Source organism: Stegodyphus dumicola, chromosome 2, assembly GCF_044657685.1.
Source record: "Stegodyphus dumicola isolate Sdum_Otavi_A_Nest chromosome 2, ASM4465768v1".
Taxonomy (NCBI): domain Eukaryota; kingdom Metazoa; phylum Arthropoda; class Arachnida; order Araneae; family Eresidae; genus Stegodyphus; species Stegodyphus dumicola.
The window spans coordinates 87,808,470-87,834,543 of NC_140769.1; the positions used below are offsets into that span (position 1 = coordinate 87,808,470).

A 26,074-nucleotide genomic window follows, 5' to 3' on the forward strand; every position below is an offset into this window, starting at 1 on the left:
AAGCATAAGTAAATTAAGTGCAAACATCTTAACACATGACAAAAAAGAATTTAATAATTATTATAAAATAATCCTAAACACTTTAAAGAATTTTTTTAAGACTATTTTTTTTTTTTTTTTTTTTTTTTTCATGTATTAAGATGCTTGCACTTAATTTACGTATGTTTTCTGAATTTGAGTGATGTTGCAAATTAGTTCACAGCAATAATTAATCATTTATTTGTTTACAATTGAATTTTCACAATTTAAAACTTTAATTAGCTTTATATGAATGAGATAATGTTTTTGCACTTGTTAAATTCAAATTTCATTCCTTGCAGCAATGGTGCAAGAGAATTATTTAACTTTATGTTAGTTTCCTATGAAACAATATTATATATATATATATATATATATATATTCACTTTTCCTTTTAATAGCTACATTCTTCTAATTTGCCATAGTTATGAGACCTTTCTCCAACTTGATTCATCTTTGAGATCCTAATCTATTGCTGGAATAGTATATATCAATTCTTTTCTAGTAGTAACCTTCTTGTTTTAATGTAAATAGTAGCTTTAAAAGGCAGACTCACAATAACTAATATTCAGGATAATTTTTCATTTTTCTGTAACTCCAAATGAGATCATTCTTGTACTTTCAATCCCCCCCCCCCCCGTCTCTTATAAGAATGGTTCAAATAACAAAAAAAAGTTTGTGTTATTTAATCGACACTGCGAGCAGACTGAGATTCATTATCATCAATATTAATTTCAAGTAACTTAATTTTTCAAAAGTATTCCAGAATGGCAATAATTTGATGTGATCTGTTGAGATTATACATTAGTTTGAAACTTAGTGAGTTTTACTCAGTGACGACTGAATGCAATTCCAGGGTATGACTTAACTTTTTTTTATGTGTTATGAGATTCTTTCCTGAAGATTAAAGATTTTAGTTTTTTATTGGGATATTAATATTTTATCACAATTCTTCAAAATGCTGCCAGATTCCTACATGCAGCAGCTAGCCCTTTCAACTTTCCCTGTCCCAGTGTAGTAATCTTTTTCCCTTCCACATACTTAATCCGTTACAAAACCTCGAGTTAAGTGAAATTTAGAGAATATGAAAAGTTATGACTAATATTATTCATGCAACACATATAAATACAGTAACGTTTTGTGAATGAATTATGTTTAATAAAATACTGGGGGGTAGCATTAATTAAAGTACACTCATAAATGATACAGTCAAAAGTCTTTAATCTGGTCATCCATAATCCTGAATGATCTATAATCCGGATCTCAAAGTTACAAACTTTCTGCGCATGCGTAAACGCACAATACCTTTACACATGTGCATAATACATGTATGCATGCGCGTTGAATGTATAACGGACGGTATAAACTAAGCTAAAGTTATCTAATTATCTATTTCAGTTAATGTTGCAGATTGCATTGTTCCTTATCTTCTAACTGGATCCGGCTTATTGTTTTTTGCAGACTGTTAGAGCAATTTTATAAAAGTAAGATTGAACTTTCGATTATGTCAAAAAGAATTTCCGATTCTGGAGCTGCCAAAGGATCTACAAAGCGAAAGCATGTTTCGATGTCCATCAAACAAAAAAAGTGGAATTGCTGCAAAAAATGGATAAAGGTGTATTCTTAGTTTCTCTAACCATTCCGAAATCTGTTTATCAATTTCACCCTGCTCTGCAGGGGGGGGCGCGCAATGTCGCGGCACGCATATATGTCAGCACAATCCTTATCTTCAGAGCAGATGTTTTTATTTTATTCGGCTTATAATTTCTTACTAAATGTAGTATTTCATCTTGATGTACTCCGTCTTTGATATGATTTAAATCAAATTCCTCATCACGAATATACATCAAATAGTTTTCTGGTTGCAATTTTCTAATTTCGACTGTGCGTAACGTGTGCTTTACGCATGCACGCGTTGAAAGAAATGTTTAATAAAGTAAACAAATATTCAGCTTTTTTTTTTTTTTTGTAAATTTTGATACCCTTTAGATCATAATTGCTTTTTATTTCATAAATTATGGTTTCATATTTTAAATTAATTTTATAATTTCTGCATGCCATCTTACCAGATTTAAACTGATGATCTGTAATCCGGAAAAACCGATAATCCGGAATCGCCAAAGTCGTGATGAGTCCGGATTAAAGACTTTTGACTGTACTGTATTCTGCAGTATATATATGTCGTGTACCATCATTCTCCTTCTCCTATGTGAAATTTAGGGTTTTCGAAGACTTTAACTTAGACCTCAAGATGTAACACAGTAAGAAAAAAAATTCATCTGCCTTACATAGTTTCATATAGAATTTTAGAAGATAATTAAGTAATAAAACCTTATTTTATTGCTTAATTATCCTTCAGTGTACTTTGCTAAGTAACTCAACCCAGTGTAATTGTTTAGTAACAATAACTTACTCTTTGTATTGATGAATGTTTTATTTTTGTATTTTTCACATTTCAGAATTGTCAAACAAGGTTTTAATAGAGCAAATAGGCCTAACTATGGAAGTGAATGTTCTAGTGGATATAATAATCCTCACCCTCGTCCAATAGCTAGGATTCCCGTATCTTCCTCCCTTCTGTTAGAAATGATTCATGCAGTGTATTTTGCTACGTAAGTTTCCTGTTCAAATTTATTATATTTGTACATATTGAGGTGTAAACTGATATACATATTAAGGTATAACTATTCATGCAGTATAAACTACACCAATAAATTTCATGTTTAACATAAAATTTTTATGTTTACTTTCATATTCATATTTATGATATTTAAGGTTATTGTGACTTGCTCACTTCTAAGTAATTCAATATTAAACTCTTTTTTTTTTTTTTTTTTTTTTTCCCAACCAAATACCAGAAGTGCATATGTGGCATTGTATGCTTTCTGAGTTTCGCAAGGGTACACATACATTTGTTTTTGATCGCAACAGTTGCGACCAAAAACATTTGTAATGTTTATCCACATGCATTAGATGTTGGTAAATGCCAAATGGATGGTTTTCCAAGTTCAAATCCAGTAATTTTGATTTCTCTGACTCCTATCAATCAGGAAGACCAACAGCATTGGACAACGGCATGCTAAGGGCAGATGTAGAAGAAAATCCTTGTCAAACACCCTTAACCAACCTTGGTTGACCATCCAAGAACATTTAAAGCAGAATGGAAAAATAAGCAAGCAGGTGTTTGGGTCCTCTATAATCTGCTCGAAGAGAACAAAGCCAATGAATCCATCATATGCAACTTATTGCTTCAACGACACCATACAGAACTGTTTTTTGATCATTTGATTACTGGAGATGAAAAATTCGTCCTATATGATAATCCAAAACGCAAAAGGCAGTTTTAACAGGGATTACAAAGGGTGTGCATCCCAAAATGGCACTCGGGCAACATTTTTTTCTAGTCTAATACAGTGATTTGCCAATTTTTTGCTTGTTTGATGTGTAATGTTTCTAACAGAAAGATGGCGCTAGTAATCCAGTAAAGTTAGAATTGCAAAACAACTGGTTTCAAGGTTAGGTTTTACGGAATTCTTTTACGCACTAAATGTTTGTGGAAGTAATGACAGTTTGTTGTCTAACTTCTCTAGAGATGAAGAAACGGAAAGTGTAGATAATATAATGCAAATTCGGAACTTTTGTGAACTTAATATTAATAACTGTTCATTGGAATCGAACAGATATATAATAACAATAAAACATTTTAAATTCTGACATCTATTTTTGTAAAGTGTTCTTTCGAGTTCGCTTATTTGTTCGAAAAAAGCCAACTTTAAGGGAAAATGTGCTTTTTACGATGAAAATAAAAATTAGCATAAATCAATAAATTCAACACTTGTAATAGTTCTGACTGCTGACCATTCATGTTTATGAGTTTTTAAGTTTAATAAACCAGTTATGTATATATATATATATATATATATATATATTTCTTGCTGCTTATCGATGTAGTACCTTTTAGCTGTTTCAAGATAGATTTCCAGGGTGCGTCATGAGGAAATTGATCTACTATCGCACCTGAAATCAGTTTTATATAAAATTATGAAATCTAACTTTTTATATGGTCTCCTAATCTCTTACGTTCAGGATAATTTTATACTCAATATATTTTTAAAAAGTTTGACTTCCATGTGAAAAAAATTGACCAAGATATTAATTTCAAAATTTAGGATATTTGTTGTCATTTCCGTTTGCCTTGAAGGTTCAGTTGACAAATAAATTAGAATAATTTGAAGTTAATTTTCTTCTCAAATGCCATTCAGTGATATTCTTTTGTTATTTACTAGTGTGTAACTTTGCCTTGAATATTCAGTTAACGAATAAATTAGAATAATTTGAAGTTCATTTTCTCCTCAAATGCCATTTAGTGATATTCCTTTGTGATTTACTAGTGTGTAAATAACTCTCTTTAAGTTATAATTTTGTTACCACTGGTATGCCAAAATAATATTCAGGCAAGTAATTTAAAAGTTTTCAAATGCTAAAATGCATTAAATACTTCAGAATCATGATCTAATTAATCTTACAAAAAAATTATCTAACTATTTTTTTCAATGCAAATAATGTTACAGCATTATTTTCTAGAATACGAATTCTATAAGTTTTTACAAGTAAAATATCCCCCCCCCCTTTTTTTTTTTTTTTTTTTTTTTTTTTGAAAAAATTAATATTGATGACAGTCTGTATACAAATGAAATACTTTTCATGAAAATCTGTATACAAATACATTTAATCAATTAACATCAAAAACCTCTTTCTAAACAGGTATTGCATTTTTATGTATGTACAAGTGCAAACAGTTCATTCTTCACTTTGTATATAGTCCCTAAATATGATCTCTGATTTTAAAATATGACTTTCAATTTTTGTTGTTTTATAAAAAAAAAAAAAAAAAATGTAAAATTTTCCTAAATATAAGTATAGAAACTGTGGTAGCGTATAAAAAGTCAGATTTTGTAATTTGCATTAAATTGAATTTATTTTATTTTGTTTTATTACTTTATTTATTTAAATTTTTAAAATTGACAAAACATGAAAATTTATGTCACTTAAATCACTTTCGTAACTGGAAGTTTATGTCTACAACGCCAGCAGTTTTATAAATAAAATCTTATATGGATGATACAGCTGTCTTTTGCAAATTATGAGCCCTAATTTGAAATGTAGCAAAAAGTATCACAAAGAATAAGAATGAAAAATATGGTGCTAAGTATAACTTCAATACATTCTCCTGCATATAAAAGCCACATTCTTAGTTTTCACTCCAGTTAAAAAAAAATTTCCCTGAAGATAAGCCGTACATAGCCCATCTACATTATTTTTTAAACCCAAAAGGCTATTAAATTCGTTTTGGTATTTTGCATTGAAAAGTTTAAATGTCCATTTTACTTTTAAAATTATTGCCAGCATATATTATCGCCCTATGTTATATTTATGTAAATTAAGTAATGAAGAATCTGCATAATTATATGTTTCTCACATTTCACATTACAATAAAACGGTTATGTATATAATTATATTTCTTGCTGCTTATCAATGATCAAATTTTGAACCTAGAGCCATCAAATTTTGAATAATGTAATCCTCCAATGAATATAACCATCTGGAAGCCCTAATTTGGAATTTGTTTTATTTTTGATTTCATATTGTGTAACACATATTGTGTAATTTTTGAGTAACAAACTCAGTGATTTCAAAGCAAGCAATAGCAACACTATACAGGGGGGGGGGGGAATTTATCTCCAGTGTGCGAGACCGTGCATAGGAAATTATAAAAATATGCTCATGTTAAAATTATTTTGCGATATTGCTGTTGAATTGAATATTATGGTTTAAGTGCAAAGAATATGATATTTAATAAATAAAGGTAACCCACAAAACGTTAAAAAAAAAGCCCCTTTCAGATTTTCTTTTTTTTTTTTTTTTTTTCCCCCTAGCCCAGAAGTTCTGTTAATTTTGTTTTGCCATTTTGTGTCGATTCACTTTAAACGACGAATTACTTTTGAAATCGTTGCCACCAAATATTATCGCACTGTGTAGTATTTAAAGAAATTAAATAATGAAGAATCTGCATAAATGTATGTATGTTTCTCGCATTGTGATAAAACAACAGTACATAGAGCCATCGAATTTTGAATAACGTAATCTTCCCCTGAATATGGGCATTTGGGAGCCCTAATTTGGAATTTTTTGTATTATCGATTTCATATTTTGTAACACTTTAACAAATTTTTAATTAAAAGAAATCAATGATTTCAAAATGAGCAATGACAACACTGTACAGAAAAAAAAAAAAAAAAAAAAATTATCTCCAGCACCTGAGACTGTGTATCAGAAATTCTAAATATATGCTCATTTTAAAATTACTTTGCGATATTGCTGTTGAATTGAATTTTATGTTTTAAGTGCAAAGAACATGATATTTAATAAATAAAAGTAATATGCAAAGGGTTAAAAAAAGTCCCTTTGTGCGTAATGTAAAATCTGAAAGCTTTCAGATTTTTTTTATATTATTACTCAAAAGGAAAATGTTTCCATTTTTTAGCACTTCTTATTCACTATTGAAGTTTCATTTATATATATAAAGTCCTGTGAAAAAAGTGCAGATCTCAATAGCAAAGAACAGCAAATATTTCTAATTTGGTGAGATTGCTTTGCATAATCTTATGTCAAGTTTGAATTTTATGCTGACTTGGTTGTTGAAATTTTTTAACAATAGTGCATTGCCAAACCCAGTGGAATAAAAAATCTTAATGGTTTGAGAATATATCTAAATAAATATATACTTTTAAGATGATACGAAAATTTGTACGGGTTATAAAATTTTTAAAAAATTCCATAAAAATTAATTGTTTATTAAACTGGTGAGAAAAATTAATTTTTCTTGGACTTCAGTTTATACAAAAAGAAAACAAAGATGATGAAATATTATTAAATATGAACTAAATTTTGTTAAAACTGCAGAATAAAATTTAATTTTTTTTTTTTTTTTTTTAAATCACTTGTTAGGTCTTTACGAAATTTGATGGTTGACTTAATTGTAGAAGCAAAATGAAACTACGAAAAAAGATTGGTATATCATTTCAAGAAAGTCCTATTTTATTTTATAAGCATATCGAGAACCATGCAGTTTATAGACCTGGTAAATTTCTTCTTTTCCAAAGAAAGTTAAAGGAAAATTTGCTTGTCAATTACTTTCCTATGAAGGGAGTATTGAACTATCCTCTTTTAGGGAAGGAGTGAGGAGCTTAATGTATGTGATATTTATGTACATGACTAGCTCTGAAGTTTTGAGATGGGCAGACAATATGTCCTAAAAAACATTTCATTTGTCTGCAGACAATAATTAGTAACAACAATTACAATTTATCCATCATGCAATAAATATAGGTAGAAAAAAAAGGAGCTGAAGTGAGAGCATTATAATTTTCTGTGACTTAAGCATTATGGATTATGGATTAACAAAGCATTATGGATGTAAAATTCCGTATAGAACATTGGCTTTCATATTCATTGCATACAATTTTTTGATTTTCCAGCATGTTAATAATGTAAAGTATAAATCTTTGAGATGACCTCAAACTAACAGTGGTAAAAAGATAATGTGCAATGAAAACAGTAATGTATGCCATTTTCTCCAGAAGTACATTAATGCTCAAAGCTATCATGTTAGAGGGGAAGAAGATAGTTACAGTAACTGATATACCAACCTCCTTCCAGCTATTTTATAAAAAGTGAGTGTCAAGGGACTTGTGCTTTGCCATGGTAATCCATGTTCTCAGTCAGCAAGATTATCAGCAGAATTTCTTGACCAAAAACACATCAAACCAGAAGAACATCCATACTGTTCTCCTGATCTTGCTATAAAGTATGACTTTTGGCTGTTTTTTTATCTGAAACAAAATTTACGTGGCTCTCATTTCCATTCTGAAGATGAGACCATAAGAGCATATTTTTCATCAATTCCAAGAAGTGAATAGCTTGAGACATTTAATCTTTGGGAAATATGCTTATAAAAGTGAATTGATGTTGGAGAAAAACTGCTTTGAACACACCTAAAATTTAGTTAAAATTTGTAGTATTTAGCTCTTTCTCAAAAGTTTGAGTGGCCATCATATTAGTTGCTTCTGAGAACATTGGTTGGTACCAAAGAACTGAGGGGAGAGCAATTTGTATGTTACAGATTTGGGCTTGCAATCTGTATGTATACTTTATTTTGTAAAACATCAAAGAGACTTTGCAAAGTGTATCGCATGTAAAAAGGCACAAAATAAACTGTCTTAATAAGTAAACACAATTTTATTAATCGGATTGCAGGTTTGAAAAGTATTCCTGTTTATATAATGCTACATCGAGAAAACATTAAAAGTCAGATGCTTCTATTTAACTTGGGAAATTCATAACAAATGACAAAATATTAACCGTTTGACTGCTACACGGCACAAAAGCGCTGCATTCATTTGTCTTGAACCGCGATTGCGCTGCGAGTTTCAGTGTGTCTTTGTTGCTCCGTGGGTGTGAACGTACGTAGTCTGACCTTACGCATACTTTGTAACACGAGTGCATTCTAAAATAACTAACTGCTTCGTGGTTTTCGAGACAAATGAACGCAGCGCTTTTGCGCCACGTAGCAGTCAAATGGTTAAGAAACGTGATTTGATGTATGGTTTCTGCCCACCCCCCAGTATGCATACTATGGAACATAAAATTAAGTCAAATCTTTTTAAATTTTTCTGTAATTAAAAAAGAAAATATTAAATTCGAGGATAATGTTGATTGTTAAATAAATTATTCTTAATATCAAATTGAAAGCTGCATGGGTGTTTTCCCCCATGTGTAACGTGCCAGTTCCCTTAGAAAGTCCTCCACAAAGGCATCCCTCCCCTTAGGCAGATAGCCCTAGTGTGCTTTGCCATAATTAAATTAAATAAACCAAAAACCAAATTGAAAGAAAATTTATAACAAATTATTTTTGAAAACAAATTTTTTTAATTTAATATTTGTTGGATTAGTTTAATAAATATTTTTCTATCTTTATTAACAAATTCTCATTTAGAAGGTTGAAATTGTAAGAGATTTGATTGTATATTTAGGTTTCATATTAAAAAAGGGGGAAATTTCTATTAATTTTCTTATAAGAAACATTTGATGTTATTTTTAGTAGATTTTGAAATTCTGTTATTCTATTATTCTAATAAAAATTTATATGTAATGAGTTTCTGTATAAAGTTTTTTTATTTCTGCTACAATAGTTTTATTTGGTTTCAGATTCAATGGTTTAGCCTCTATAGGTTTGCAGTCATTGGATGAACTTCACAGCAGAGCCATGCATGAAATGTTATCAGATGTATTATTGGTAATTAAATTATCTGTAGTACATAAATTTTGGGTAATAAATTGATGATTCTGAACACAAAAGGTGAAAGATTTTTATATGTATTTTGATAAAATTTTATTTACTTAAAATTAATTAGTTTTTGTTCCTGGCAGCCAAATGCATTACTTGCCATATTTTGCATATATAACTTAAATGCGAGTTAATTTTACTTAAAAACTTTCTGCAAATTTACATTTTAAGCAGATAGCTCTTGAGTGATTTTCTATAACTAATTAATTAGTTTAACTAATTATCTGAAAATTTCAATATTTTAAAGCAAGATTAATTTATGCAAGATTTGTATTGTTTAATGTATTAGATTACTTCAAAAGCAATTTCTCACAGTTTCAATAAAGTATGTATTAGTTATGTTGAGAGAGAGAGAGAGTTTATATCTAAGGAACTAAGATTCTTGAGCTATCTTTACTGCATTGCACTTATAGCCAGAAAATAAAAATATGTGAAAATCTCTCGTGGTTTTTAGTTAATGTAGCCAATACAGCCTGGATATTAATTAATGGGGATACATTAGTTAATAAGCCAATAAAATCCATCAGTATGTAGTTTAAGTAATCTGTCTGATTATTTTAGTTAACTACTGAATCCTACATCCCTCCAAAAAGTAATGAAATTTCACAATGTGTTAATACATCAAAGTGGCTTCTCCTATGAAATAGTTCTACAAAACCAAAACAAACTCTTACTTAATAATTTTGTTGTATATCATTTTGAAAATGTGCAAGTTGTCTTTTTTGATGCTCTTGATGATTTTAAAACTGTTGTCTGTTTTATTACTTGTAAAAATATTTTCCTTATAATAAATCTTCCTATTTAAGAGTATTATAACAAACCTATGGCTTCTGAAGAACTTCATAATATATATCCTCTATATTTTCTTCTGAATCAAAAACCCGCCAGCTCTAATTCATATGAAATTTCAAAATCTTTCTTGGCTGCTGTAGGATTCACATCAAATTAAAATGATGTCAGTGTTATGGCGTTTTCAGGTTTCTTTTTGTATGTTTGTGCAAGTACACAAAAAGTCTGTATGCATAAAACTCAACTTTTATTGATAATATTGCATGAAGACTTTTTTCTTTTACAGATATAAAATTTGGTTATTTTTTATTATAATAATCTTTGACAATTATAGAACTTTATGTATTTTGACATACAATGTATAAATATCTATATACTGTGCTTGTAATTTTTGTTTATTGATGCTGCAGTTCTATTCAAATTATGTAATTTTTATTTACTACTGAAATCTGTGTAACTATTTAGTTATCTTACTTTTTTTGTAACAATATCTCATGTGTTCCCACAGGTAACTAATGCGATTCGTAATTCCTTAAAAGTCAATCCCTCAGGACAACCTTGTGATGGACCCATGGGTATTAGCGTAGCTTTATCTCCTACTGCAGTTGTTAGTACTGTTTCACGAGCCATCACTAATGCATCTTTTAGAGCAAAGAAACTACCAGGTATTTCATTATTTTTCCTTTCTTAAATGATTAATTATTACTGTAATAAATACAGCCTCATAATCTCAACGTTTTTTACTTTTTTCCATTTTTTATTACTATTCTATCTTTAGTTTTACCCAAATAGTGTTACCTATGACTGTATGTATTTTACAGATGATATTCCTATTCAAGAAAATGAAAGTGGTGAAACTCATCAATTATCATCCATCAATGAAGAATGTGAAGAGGGAGAAAACCAACCTGCCAATCACCGTAATCGAAAACAAGGAAGCAATAATTCCTCATTTGCTTCAGCGATAACAAAAGTAGGTGTTTTACAACTTAGAAAAGGAAAGGACAAAAAGAAAGATAAGGAAGCTGTAAATGGTGATACAGTAGATTATAACAAAGGTAATGGTAAAATAAATGAAACTTCGTCTGTGAGTAATGATGAAGATAGAGTTGAAGTATGTTTCTCCAATACTGATCAGATGTCTTTGCATAACTCCTATTCATGCAGAACTGATTTACCTAAAAGCCCAGTAGGAAACAGCATTCCAAATGCAGATAATTTTGATTTCAAAGACACTTTAAATAATGCCAAATATGTCAATCATTCAAATCAGGGGTCAGAAGTAGTGATCACAAATGATGGAACCTGCATCTTGAAATCTATTTTGCATAAATCAGAGTCTGCTAATGGTCTTCAGAATTCCTCATTGCAAACTGCTGTTTAGAATTCTTTTCTTTTAAAATGTGTGAAGGATTTAGATTCAGCTTTTACTGAATTTTTAGTTTATTTGTATATAAAAGTACATATGTAAAAATGCTCTGAGTGTCAAATAACCTCATAATCTCTTTTCTGCACCCTTGGGAAGTGAGATATAATAATGAAAAACTATCAACTTCATTTTTTCTTTGTCAGTATATAATTGTATATAAGTTGTGCATTCTTTAAAATGTGGTGTTAAAATGGTGTATATTTGCTTTGCTCATTTTATCATATTTCTGATAGTATATAAACTTTAGTATAAGGTTCTATTCTAATCTGATTGATAAAAAAAGTTGGTTTTAATTTTTATACTCATGTTATAACTTATGACTACTGTGAAATATCTGTGTATATCTTGTGTACCTGGAGTGCAGGTCTTTTGATCTGCAAAGATGTGATCATTTCTTAATTTATTACAAAGGGAAAATTATTTGCCAAAACAGTGTTCCATAATTGCTTGTTATTTTTATGCATAAAGATTGATTTCAAATTTTTACTTTCTCCTCAAATAATAATTTATATATACTCAATTCTTATTTTAGCTTACTGCCTTTTCTTCTTTTTAATATGCATCTCATTTTAATGTTATTTGTGATACTTATTAAACACATCCATATAGAGTAATAAAATATTTATCTCTACATAGTTACTTTTGAATAGGCCATGAGAATTCTGTCCAGTGTGTTTATAGTTTGTTTAAAGTACAATTTAAAAAGAACTTATAAATTAATGAAATTGTTTTTTTAGTTGTATGACATCTTTCTTTCCTTCTCTCAAGATTTATGGAAGTGAGCTATCTCAGTTTTTGTTTGAGGGTTTGATATTGAATTTTGATATTTTTTATTATTTGCTTTAAAATATGGGAAATTCTCTTACTTATCATTTCTAACATAACTCATATAAATTAGTTTTGGTTCGTCAATGTATGATCTAATTAATCACTTTATCTGTAATTTAAATAGTGATAAAAATGGGATCATGATCTATAAACTCATACTAGTCTTCCTTTTGAAGGAAGTTTTCATAAAAGAAAATAAGTGTTGGTGAAAAGAATAATTTTTGCATGATTTAAATGTTCTGAAACCCAACAATTTTGGTCCAAATCTTCTTTTATTATCTTTTACGTATTTTATAACACGTTAACAACAAATTGAGGCAATTCATAAATTGTTACTGAAAGTCTCATTTTGACTTTTATGTTCATCATATTATGTAACAACTTTTGCTAATATACTTTAAGTACATTTACATTATTTTGAAGTATGATGAACTTTCATTTTGGCCAAATCACTTTGGTTTTCATTAGGACTTATAATGCAAAGTTGTTGCGTATCTTTTCATGTAAGTTACTTATAATTTTATAAATTTTATACTTTTTAACATTTTCATTTCAATTTCTTGCTATTATTTCCATGTTTATTTTTCTTTCTCTCCCCCTTTTTATGATTTTGTTCTATGGTTTATATAAATTCAACCTAGTTTATATTTCATTTTTGTAATAATAATTAGCTTTTCGATAATTTGTACTGAATAAAGTTGTACACAGCCAAACGTTGTCGATATTTTGTTATGCGATAAAGTGAAAGCTTTTTAATTTCAGTATTATTTGATTCATTATGTGATAGTATATTGATTGCTTTGCCTGTTTTTTTTTATGTTGTTTGTATTATTATTGAATCATAAGAAGCATATATGTATATTAGCAGTTTATATATATATACATTAATGTCAGCAGTGGACTGCAAACTGAATAACAAAAATTTAAATTTAAATTCCTGCAACAAAAATTTTTGTTTACTTGGGAAAAAAAAAAAAAGTATTTTTTGAATTTGTAAAAATGGAGTCATATTAGCTTAATATTTATAAATGCTATTAAAAATAAATCATGTCCATTTATGAGCCTATGATTATTTATAAATACTATAAAAATAAATCATATCCATTTATGAACCTATGATTATTTATAAATACTATTAAAAATAAATCATACCCATTTATGAATGGTTAGAAATAAATGATATTCTATAAATTACTTATACTATAGCCCCTTGTATGATGCGTATCAAAACACAAGTATTGTACTGTTTAATGTGTTATGTTATCAAAATTTGCTCATTTTTGCAATATTTTGGTGCCTTTAAAAGTAAACTTCCTTATTCAGACTCTCTTTTTTTTTAAATTTAATTTCATAGCATTAAATGCAATATTTTCCATAGTCACAGAATGTGCCTCATTTCTGAACAAAGCTGATCTGTTAAAGTGAATTAATTGTGAGAGGTGTTATCTGAAAATTAATTTCCAACTAAAATAGATAAGGTTATGGAAATATGGGACAGTTAATTAAAATTATTTAAATATAAATTTATTATATTTAAATATAAAATTTATATAATATATTTTTTGGAAAAAAGACCATAATGCAGCCAAAATTATGTTGAGATTTTGTATGTTATTTTCCCCCCACTTGTTACGTTTGAGAAATGCTTGTTATTGGCATATCCCTAGCAATACAGTAAATGAATTCAATTGAAACTTCCAAATTAATGTTGTAATCATGAACATTTCTTTATGTCTAAGGCTGTATAATTTTGGCTAACAAGAAAGTAATCTTTTAAAGTTCTGTTATTTAGCATATAAAAAGCAAGCAGAGAATTATTTCCTACAAATAAACATTTCATAAGCTTCTGTACAAAAGCTTGCTTATTTCAGAGCTTAAGTTATAAAGTGTTTAATTTGTTATTTTGTCTGTTAGTAGAGCTTACATGTTTTCTTATTTTATTAAAATATTTATTTTTCATTAGTAATTATAATAGTGTTGTTTATATATATATTGTATGTTATGCTTTAAAAATGTTATGAAGAATATTTTGAATTTCTATTTTTTATTATCATGACAATATAAATCATCCTTAGAACTGTTTCTTTTCTCCAAAATATTTATTTGTTGTGCTCTTAATATTTTGTATGTGTATAGCCATCTGCTGTTTCAATGGTTAGTGGAATTCTTTAGATTTTGTCTTCTAAATATATAAAACCTCTCCAAGTGTAATAATTTAACTAGTGCCTTCTGTGTATACCAGTACACATTTTCCTCACCAGAAAATATGTAAATGTTACTAGAAATTTGATATGTTCAGTGTATAATAGGATAGGAAAATAAACTGCATTTCATGATGTAAAGTACTTCTTTATCAGAATGTTAAATTTTCTTATACAGTGTCCAAGTTTTTGCCCCGTATTAAAAAAAAAAAAAAAAAAAAAAAAATTAGTTTAAGTGTTGTTGATTTAAAATGCAAACTAATTTCGTATTTCTACTTTTCTCTATGATAAAAGGAATAATATAATTCAAATTTTCATAATGCTGTACAATTCAAAACAAATTTTGATCTAAATATATGTTATGCTGTTTCAGCAGTATTGCTAGCAATACTGTAGTGAAGTTGTGTTTTATTGTACAAACTCAGAAGTTTTGCATTTTAAAATTTTTATCAGAACTAAAATATCTGGCTGTATGTGTGATATTATGAGTAATATTGATTTATTTCTTAAAATAAGAACCAAAAGAATTGTTGGATTGTGATAAAGAAATAAAATGGCGTTTAAAATGAGAGGGAACCTAAAGTGGAGCCGTTCAGAAAACCATTTCAAATAGGATTGATAAAAAAATAAATGTAACTTTTTTAAATGCATGTGAACTTTAATTTGTTGTTTTGCTGCAATTGTTTTATCAAATTCAATGTTTTAATTTAAATATATGTGTTTTATAATGAAATATCTATTTATTTTAAAATACTGAGTAGTCGTTTTTCATCTTTGCATACTTACCCTAGAGTAAAAGTGCATCCACTTTCTTCCCTTGTCTGGTGTTAATGATTTTTATTGTGTACTCTATGTTGAATTAATTATAAATAAATCTATGGCTTTTTTATTCATACGAAATTATGCAGTGTATTTCATAACGTTCCAGAAAGTGCTGAATTCTGAAGAGTAGTAAGCTACTAATCGGTATTAAAAAAAACTTTAGATTTCATTTTAATAAAACCGAACCATTTTAAGCTTTAATTATTTGTATTCTGTAAGCAAGGAATTGAGTTTATAAGGCATTTCTCCCGCCATCCTAGCATGCCTTCACGGTTTAGTGGTTCTGCACACTGGGCCGCTATTCCAGAGGTCCGTGGTTCTATTCCTGGTAAAGGTGGTTGCTAATTTTCATCTCTCCTGCTTTTCCAAAAAATCCTAATGTCTCTACAGTGGCACCCGAATTAAAAGGGTGTTGGATGATGATTCTCCTCACCCAGGATTTGACGATTGGGTCCCCTTTAAAAGTCAGTTGCCCTTTAAAAGGGGGAGTATATAAGGTATTTCTCCCGCCTTCCTAGTGTGCCTTCGGGGTGTAGTGATTCTACACACTGGGCCGGTATTCCAGAGGTCCATGGTTCGATTCCCACCAAAGGCAGTTGCTAATTTTTCATCTCTTCGGCTTTTCCAAAAAATCCTAATGTCTCTACAAGTTAACCAAACAAGAATAAAACAATTAAGTCAGCTTGTGAAAAATTTTATTCTTAAAAAAAAAAAAAAAAAAAAAAAAAAAAAAAAAAAAATTCATATAGCTATATTATTTTATCATTACACCTTTGTGTTTTGCATCATTAAAATTGTCAAGACTGTAATGCTAATACTGAATATCTGCTAGCAATTTTTCGAGGGAAAATGCATAATTTTTATCCTTTCTGTTAAAAACAACTTTCTGTAAAACATATTACTTTAAAAAGTAATTTATTGTGCATTCAAGTATAAAATTTATGTTTTACAAGTACTGAAATAAGTAAACTGTGAATATTTGCTTCATGTAATTTTCAAGTACATTTTAGGACTTCATACAAAAGTATTTAAAGAAATAAGTTATGAGGGAGCTTTGAAAAGTAATGCAAACATTCTCTGGGAAGTAACAGACTAAGCAAAACATATACACAATAAAACTAATATTTTAACTATTTTTTAAAGTAAGAAGTGAGGTGCTTTAAATATTTCTTCTATGGTAATGAGCATAACAGTATACCTCATGTATGAAGCTCATTTCTTGGTTGTTCTGCCAATTGTAAATGATTAATCAGTCAAACTTCTTTAGCTGAATCTAAAAATGCATCATCTTAAGATTTTGCTAGAAGCTGAAGAAATTTTACATTTTAGGGTGGGATAGATTTGTTTGAGTTTACCCCATTTAAATATACTAAAAAAAAAATTCACTGATAATTATTGTTTAGTTGTAGATGATGTTAACAAATGCATTTTGCTCCATAATTCAGACTTCATCTGCGAAGTCAAAAGCTAATTCAGCAGAACTTGTCTATAGCATAAAGTCAGATTAGCCTTCTGCTCTGAAGCTTGTTGCTCACAAACCTTGGGGGGGGGGGGAGAAAGAAAATATATTATGCATCACTTCTCAATCCACCCTTTTATTACCCTGTGCATGGTGCATGGAGATTTATCTAAGAAAGCATTTATATAAAGCTAACTTATTGCTTAAGAATTGTTATGAATACTGAAAGTTTTAAAAAGTGTCTCCATATGCTGATAATAATGCATTTGATTATTTCATAATATGATAGTTTCACCATCAGTTGAAATTTAAATGCTCACTGCAAAAATTTTATATTGCTTAAATGCAATTTAAATTAAAAATATGCCTTTCTTATTGGAGTCTGAAGAATTTTATGAATTTGAATAGTTTAAATTAAATATATTTTTTTTAATTTTACATTAATGTACAGAATATGTAACTGTTGAATATTACAAGAAGTAGCATAAAAATGCATATTTTGCTGTTATACAATTTTAAAAAGATTGGAAAATTGGTAAAAAAAAGGATAAAAATTGATTTCTGTTCTTCAAATGTAAGTATACTTTGTGCTGCTTGATTTTCAAAAATGTCAGACTTTTAAGAATTTCTCATGAAGTTATTTTCCACAGCATTTTTATTTCTCATTTTCAGCCAGTTGCATGCTTTATAGTACATTTATTACAAAATCTGCATGTGTAATATTAAATTTACTATGAAATTAGAATTTTGTATTATAAATTTAAATTTGTATTAATTTATAGCTGATGGCATATTTTTTAATAAATGAAAATAATGAATTATTCTATCTTTAAATATTATGGTCATATTTAACAAATACATATTTCATATTTCAAAATGCAAAATTATCAGATTTTCAAAGTAATACTGTGTAGTTGTGTTAAGTATGTTGAATACGAAATATATTTGAGCACAAAAGTCATATCATATGGAACATTTGTCATCACATCAAATTTATAGAACGTCACATTTTTTTGTTTCTTAAATATTTGATACAATACAGTCTAGATTACCACAGATAATGTACACTGTAGCTGCTTTAAATAACTGGAAATCCATTAAAGCAGACATATACAAGTCCTATTTTGAAATATGTAAAATCCTCATTATTGAAAGTTCTGCTGTTCATTTAGGGCTAAAAAAATAAAAAAAAAAAAAAAAAGATAGCTCAGAATTCCCCTTACTTATTTCAGAAAATTTCATTTTTAAAAACTCGTAGATCAATTTACATTTTTTTGTTTCTTTTGATTAAAAATACTAACCTATTTTTTTCAAAATGTTGTATAAAAATTGGATATAAATGTATATTTCTAATTACAAAAGTGTTTTATATATTGCATATATTTAATATTTGAACTTTTTTTAATTTAAAAAAATAAATCAGTTTTGTGAAAAATTGAAACCCTTATGTATCTTCCCTTAATTTCTAGACTCATATTTAGAAAATTATTGCGTTTGCTATAAAAAAATTGACGAAGATATATGAAATATATAGTTTTAAAGTTGGATATCATATTCAGGGGCTGTACACAAATTGAAGAATAAAAGATTTGCATTTGTCTGCACTGAAATTGAAATTGTAGTTAAGAAAGGATTTCTGATGTTAGCAGATCGAGTCATAAGCATTTCTATAAATATTATCATGAAAAGTATTCATCAGTGTAATTATTTTTGTATAAGATCTTATTCATGGATCTTAGAGAATTATTATTCTTGAAAATACTAGCAGACTTCAGTATTGCCAACTAGGAATTAAAAATATTTCTAGTTTAATGAATTTTTATATTAGGATTCTTTTGTAATATAAGTGGGAGAATATTAATAGTGCATTTCTGATGTTTCAAAGTTTGTAAATTGTTTGTGTGGAAATTTTTTTAGAATTATATGTCTAATAATTAAAGAATATTAGATACTAGTAAATAACAAAAGAATATTACTGAGCGGCATTTAAAGGGAAAAAATCAACTTTGAATTATTTTAATTTATTTTTTAACTGACTCTCAAGGTAAGTTGTATCAAAAATCGCAAATTTTGAAATTAAATATCTTTTCTAGTTTTTGTCACGTTTGAGTCACATTTTTTGTTTTATTTTTTATGATGAGTATAAGATTTTTCTAAATGTTATTTCATAGGTACTGGGAAAGTGTATAAAAAAATTTAATTTCATTTTTTAATATAAAAATATGAAAGCATGAATCTTCTCTATTTAAAACGTTTTTTATTAATGGGAATACATGTCTGTGCCCAACAGCTGCAAATAAAGGCTGAGGATTTTTGTGGGCAAGATGTATAATAAAAAATTTGTATTATGTAAAATTGAAACCTGTTTATCTTCAACTGGTAATTAATATTTCCATGTCTGTTCATGTAATTTTCTCTCTCCATATCCCTCTTGTCTGTCCTAACATATGTGAACATTTTTTTTTTTTTTTTTTTTACATTGCAGTTAGAATTTCTGTGTGTTTTTTAATATGACGATTAAAATTTCCATGGTCTTTCCTTTTTATAATTTTCTCTTTTGCCATATCCTTCATGTCTGCATCTGCCCTAACATATGTGAACATATTGCTTTGTTTTATGATATAATGGCTTACCTGTAAATTTAATAATAAATTTTCTCTCATTAATTTGCTTAGAGTGTGATTATACTTTATAACTATTAATGGAATCCTGCGGTCTAAATCTATTCATATATTTTAACATAAACTAAATGTTCATGTCCTCCTTTACTTTGTTTTGAATTTTAAAACTCGTGTTCATATGCCTTAACCTTAAATACTTGTGATTGTCAGATATCAAGTGAATAGTTTAGAATTACATAAACATTATATTAATGTGTCATATGAAAGTGCAAATCTGTGTAATAAAATTATAAATATGTTTCAAAATTTTGTTGTAAAAATCTCTAGTTCTGTGAAAGTTCTGGAATTGTACAAGTGTTCTATATATTCGTTGATTGTATAGAAACAATAATTCTGAGAGATTTTAATTTGTTATAATTTATAAAAATTCTAGATAAAGATTATTTCAATATTATTTTGTTTGTTCTCATTATATAAGTTTGAAATACATTCTGATTTTTAAGGTTTCATAGAAAAGGCATTGAAAATATCTGTACAGTTTTGGTGGCATTTAGTAATATAATTCTATAAATTTATTTATTTAATTTTCTCCATCTGTATAGAGTTTAAAATTTATTTTAAAAACATGTAAAATATTTCCTGAGAATTGGAATTTCAATATATTTTTATTTCTTGCTTCAAAGAGTTTAAAGATTTCAAAAGAACATAAAATTTTCTTAAATTTATTTTATTAAATGCAGTAAATTCAAAAGGAAAAAAGTGCATTAAATTACGGGATTTTTTTTTTTTTTTTTTTTTTTTTTTTTGTGTGTGTGTGTGTGTGTGTGTGTGTGTGTATTACATGCAAAAATGACTTTCAGAGCCTACTCCAAACAGAGGTTGGACTTCTATTTTTCACCCCAGTTTTGAAGAAGAGCAACCCGGAGGAGTGTCCAGTGGTCTCCCACCCCTCTCCCCTGCCACCAAACCACACGAGAGGGCTCTCATCTCCTCCTACATTAAGAGTCGCACAGACATTACATGCCGCACAGACACTATACATTTAGAAACATCCATGTCTTCTGCGGGATTCGAACCCGGGCCCTTCGGTACCACAGTAGGCTTCCCTAACCACTATACCATCTAGGCAAAACAGTAATTATTAGTTGTTTCAATGGTCTGGCTCCATTATGCATAAAAATAAGTGGGGAAGTTCTCTCCAAAAAAAGTTGGCACAACAGACTTATGGTAATATGGAAACCTTTGGCATTTATATTAAAAAAAAAAATAATAATGGACAAAAATCAGGTGTTTCATAAATCATGCAAATATGAAATTCACTGCTGCTGTAAATAATCTATCTTTCATACCCCTTTTACTAGGCTATATATATTTAATCATATTGTTTTTGTAAAAACATTAAACTTCATAATGTAAAAGAATGTTTATTAAGGTAATTACGGCTTACTTTCAAGGCCAAAATCTGTTAGTTAATATTTCATTTAATTCTGGTAAATTTTCCATATCGATGTTCAGCAGTTCCCAAAGTGTGTGCCAGGGAGCCCTAAGGTCTCTGCCAGCACTTCATAGGCACTCCACAGCTGTTCCAGGAAAATTAATTGATGAAAATTAGTTGATAAAATTAAGAATAAAGAACAAAAGGTAGACTCAAAACGGGAGGAGAGAACAGAAATTGAATAAAATTTAATTTTGCATGACCTCTAAGCAGACAATACGTCGTTTGCTAAAGGTCGCACAATGTAAGTGCTTTTTTTATTGTACGAAACATATGAAACCAAATGTTTCATATGTTGCCTTAACATAGTTGTGGCTTAGGCGACACATTTGTTTCTGTCAGGCACACTGTCCTACGTATAATTGGATGGAGAGTTACTTCGCATTTTTTATGGTTACCATGAATGCATAGATGACAAGTGAAGTGAAAAAAAGGAATATGTGATAAACCGCTAGCTAGGCACAGCAGGTACTACACTGACTACCAATACGTATTTTGACACCTATGCAAATGACGATATCTGCGGTCCTAAGGTACGTCACGGACTCCGCCGGTATATATCGTGTAGGAAACAGCATCGGCTTAAATTTTAATTAAATTAGTCGCATGCAAGATGCCTCGCAGTTCGGAGCTCTCTGATTTCGAGAAAGGTATAATTATCGGGTATCACAAATGTGGTCGATCCTTAAGAGACATATCTAGTGATCTGAAGTACCCAAAATCGACAGTGGCCTATGTGATTAAGGGGGTCTAGTCTGGACACCGGTCGAGATCGATATCGGAAAACCAGTCGGGATTCTTTTTCCACTCGACAGCAGAAGGGAGAGCGAGTCTGGCTAAGGCTCCTCTAAACCAGGCTGAATCACCAACTTTTCTCTCTTGGCGAGGGAGGGAACGCGCTACAATTTTGGCGCGTTTATCGCACACGCTGGCTGAATGTCTGCTGTTTTTTTTTTAAAGATGTATTTTATAGACGCGCGGCATTCAGCGCACATAAACTTTTCGGATAATTAATTAATTCTCGAATAGTATATAGACGTTTTCACTTAAATAAAAATTTCGCGTATATTTTGTAAACATATTCAAAATAACTTATTCTTTAGATGTTTCAGTTTCGTTAGCAGACTAAAATAAATAAGATATGAATAAAAACTTTCAATAGTGTCAAATGGGGAAATAGTTAAAGCGTAGAGTGTGCAAATAAATTTATCTTAATGACATTTTAACAAAAATTTCCATAAAAACACTGTAAATTCATACTAAAAAAATAACTTAAGAATATGTTGTCATTTTAGTCTGAGGTATATGGAAATAATTGTGCAAGACTCTGAAGAAACACTTTCTTTTAAATGTGTGAAATATTTCATAACATATATGGAAGAAGAAAGTACAGCATTCTGTGTTTTGGATGACTTTCACCAAATGTAATATAAATACGAACTAGAAACCGTAATAAAAAGTCCTTCCTCTCCAATCAGATCACCTTTGTGTTGCATTGTATTTGTAATACTTCTAAAAATCCAATTTTTACCTAAATTAAAAAACAGTTATTCCATAAAAGATAATAAATTTGAACGTATATAGAATGAATTTTGTAATTTGAGTTATGTTACAAAATAATTCATAGTTTATATATTTTATACTAATAATTTAGATAAAACCTGTCCAATTTAAGAATGTGTGTTAACCACATTCTTAAATTGTAAAAGGACGACTTAACCACATGTAATTCATTTCAAAGCATAAAAGAAAGCTTATTTTTTATTTTACACAGCAACAGCATTTTCATGCAGTCAAGTTTTTTTAATTGTTAGTTATTATACATAATACTTAATTTTTAACACATTTTTATTAGAAAGCATAACTAAGAAACTTCTTTTTAAAGCCCCACAGTAATTGCAAAGAATGCCGTTAAATTTACAAAAGTATTGAAGATATATTGAACAGCATTATAACAAGAAACTACTGTACAAAATATGTAAATTTAACATAACTTCTTTTTTAGTATTTGCATAGTTTCCTCCAAATGAACCTTAATGGGAAGTTATCTTGCAAAAATTTAAAAGTATTAAAATGGCCTCTATTTAAGATGTAACTGCATTTATAATTATTTTGTAATTGTGAATAGATTATATTATTGCAATTAGATTATGCACTTACAACATAATTGCATAAAGTAATGAAATTAAGAGTTCACAGATACAATGTAATATAATTACAAAGCAATTATCTAAATTGTAATTATAATCACTTATTTAATACCACAATATTATTACAATCACAATGTAATTTAAATTGGGTACTATATTTGTATACCCTCCACTCAAAAGGAGGTACTGATAAGCCTGGAAGTTATTATCAACAAAAAGCCTGTTCAGGACAGTTTGATGACAATTTCCACCGGGCGAAAAGTACATTCTTAAGCCCAGGCAAATCATGACAATAAAAATCATTTAGTCTCATGATTCACTATATTTCAAACCCTAAATTTGAATTCTGCACCAAATTATTTACCTATATTTTAATATACTTTATGAATTATTAGAAGCGATATGGCAAATATCTTCTAAAAATAACTGTAAAATATTTGTATCCATTAATTGATTCAGATACACACTTTTATTATTTAAGTATATCAAAATAACAGTTTCATGTTCCTGAAATACAAAAGTTATGAAAAAAGTTAAAGTAATATTCTTAGAAGCATATGATATTAGTCACCAGCTGCAAAACAGTTAATTTTTTGCCCTAAATACAAGTTTATTACACAGTAGTAATACGTGTAACTTAATAACATGGTATATAAAAAATTAATGATAATAAGTTTATCAGAAATGAATTAATTCTGCAAATAAACTTTCTGCATTTGAAAATTTTCTACACCTGAGGGGAGGGAGAGATCTAGTAAAATTAGATTTATTATAACTTCAGTTGGACCAAATACCTTCTCTCTCTATATATATATGCATCACTAAAGAAATAAATAAAATTATCATGCTTAAAAAACAGATGTACCATACCAGTTTTTTTCCCCTTGTTACCCTTTACATTGAGAAATAACAAACAGTACAACGCTGAAAAATACTATCTTTGAAATTTTATTTAAATGAAGAAACACACACCATCTTTTTATTTAAGCATTACACTTCAAAAACAGATACACATACCAATTTATTTTCACTAGCCTTTATACTAATAACATGCCATATAAAAATGAAAAGAATTATCCTTGAAATTTAGATAAAATGAAGTAACACAATGAAAAATTTATGCACACGGACATCTTTTTTCTATTGCATGTTGTCTGACATGATCCACAAGTGCCTAAAAATGTACCCAAGGAAACACATTTCAATATTAACAAAAAATTGTTTACAGATTAAAATTCATTCATTTCATACCAGTATTATAAAGATCATGCATGAAACAAATCTGCTTTCCCATACTTTTAAGTAAAACTCAACTGAAATTTTATACTGGAAAATATGCTATATTTCTATATATTAGAAACAAGAAAATAATACCATAATAATATACTCATAGCCTAGCAGAAAGTAACATATATTACATCAAACACAGAAATTTATATACTCGTAGCCTAGGAAAAAGTAATACATATTACATAAAACACATAAATTATTTAATATAAAACATACATACCTTCTAAAATTATTTTACTTTTTGTTTCTTATTGGCCGATGCTGATGAATATGAAACGTTATGGGCTCTTTTGTTGATAAGATGCTGTGTAAGGCCTTTGCATCTAGTAATAAAAAAATTATCAATAATTACTTTCTTAAGATTACAGCATTCTGGCATGGCCACATGCGTACATTTATCAATTATTCTTTCAACTAATTCTTTTGTGATGGCTGATTGTAAACGAAGGAGTACATCTTTACATTTTTGAAATTCTCGTTCAGCTTCCCTACATATTTGATACATTCCTGAAGAGATGACCTTCAGTCCACCTTTATTGCTATGTTTTGTAAGAATTGTGCGATGCTCGGGTATGTCAGGTTCCAGCATGTCCTCTGAAATGGTCATAGCTGTTTTACAATTTTCACATATGCTTTTTTTTTCAACAACTTATTATATATGGCTCCTGCGATGTAATGTATATCATTTTCTTCCACAGCTGGGGGCAAGCGACGTTTCACTGCCACTGCAGAAGAGGTAGATGGCACTACAGAATTGGAGATAGGATGCAAGACCTCCTTTCTGATAGCAACCTCTAATTCAGAAGCATCAAAGAGGCTGTGGTCACTTTCAGAACAATAATTTGGATTATTGATATCTGAAATGAACTGTGATAGGCACACTAATTTCAGTGCTCTCTTGGCTTGCAAAGCAGTAGGCTTTGCACCCAACTTTCGTCTAATCTGTGAAAAGGCATTTTCCAGCGCATCTTGTGTCAACCTGCCTGGTAAGAAAAATGTAAACCCCTCGGAAAATAATTCTTTTGAGAGTTTCACAACACTCTATGTGCTCATAATAATGCCAGTTTGAAATGGCTTCCATGCTTTCCCAAACTGAACAGTTTCAGTCACATGAATGAATTTCAATAAAATATTAAATTTCTCATCTTGATTTTTGATAGTGATGCCTTTTTTTGGATGCCTTGTAGTCATAATTGTAAACCATTCTGCTACAAGTCTCAGCCACCATGCAGAAGTTAATGCTTCTTTTGCAACTTGGTGTAAAATACCTGCTTTTTCAATAGCAGCAGCTGTTTTTACAGAAAACAATTGCACAGCAGATGCCCCATTCATCGAGGAAAAGTGTGTTGGGAAGAGATGAACTCTGTTCAAGTGATGTAGAGATCTCAGGGCAGCATCTGCTTCTATCTCACTTGACCAGAGTCGTTTCACATACACTGAAGATACTATCCTCGATGGCAAGGCATGCTGGTGGCGAAATTCCTCTGGTAATATTATAATACTTTAAAGAAATGTATTTCTCATATTTTTAATGAGATGTGGTACATCTGCAATACTGTGAATGAA

The 26,074-nt window shown here is 29.0% G+C and overlaps 1 protein-coding gene and 1 long non-coding RNA gene across 3 annotated transcripts in view; one reads left to right on the forward strand and one right to left on the reverse strand.

The window, feature by feature from the left end:
* Hyccin (PI4KA lipid kinase complex subunit hyccin) overlaps positions 1-20,027 on the forward strand; it is a 45,804-nt gene extending 25,777 nt beyond the window's left edge. For both annotated transcript variants that reach the window (XM_035371829.2, XM_035371830.2), the window contains 4 exons: positions 2,478-2,630; positions 9,286-9,373; positions 10,722-10,878; positions 11,035-20,027. In XM_035371829.2, the coding sequence (XP_035227720.1) occupies positions 2,478-2,630; positions 9,286-9,373; positions 10,722-10,878; positions 11,035-11,597 (961 nt within the window). In that variant the 3' untranslated portion in view covers positions 11,598-20,027. The remainder of the gene's footprint in view (positions 1-2,477; positions 2,631-9,285; positions 9,374-10,721; positions 10,879-11,034) is intronic.
* A 3,435-nt stretch (positions 20,028-23,462) lies between these two features.
* On the reverse strand, positions 23,463-26,070 carry LOC118205695 (uncharacterized). Its single transcript, XR_015039472.1, has 2 exons — positions 24,729-26,070; positions 23,463-24,392 (listed from the first exon to the last, which is right to left on the reverse strand). It is a non-coding gene; the product is annotated as an uncharacterized LOC118205695 (long non-coding RNA).
* Between the last annotated feature and the right edge of the window lie 4 nt (positions 26,071-26,074).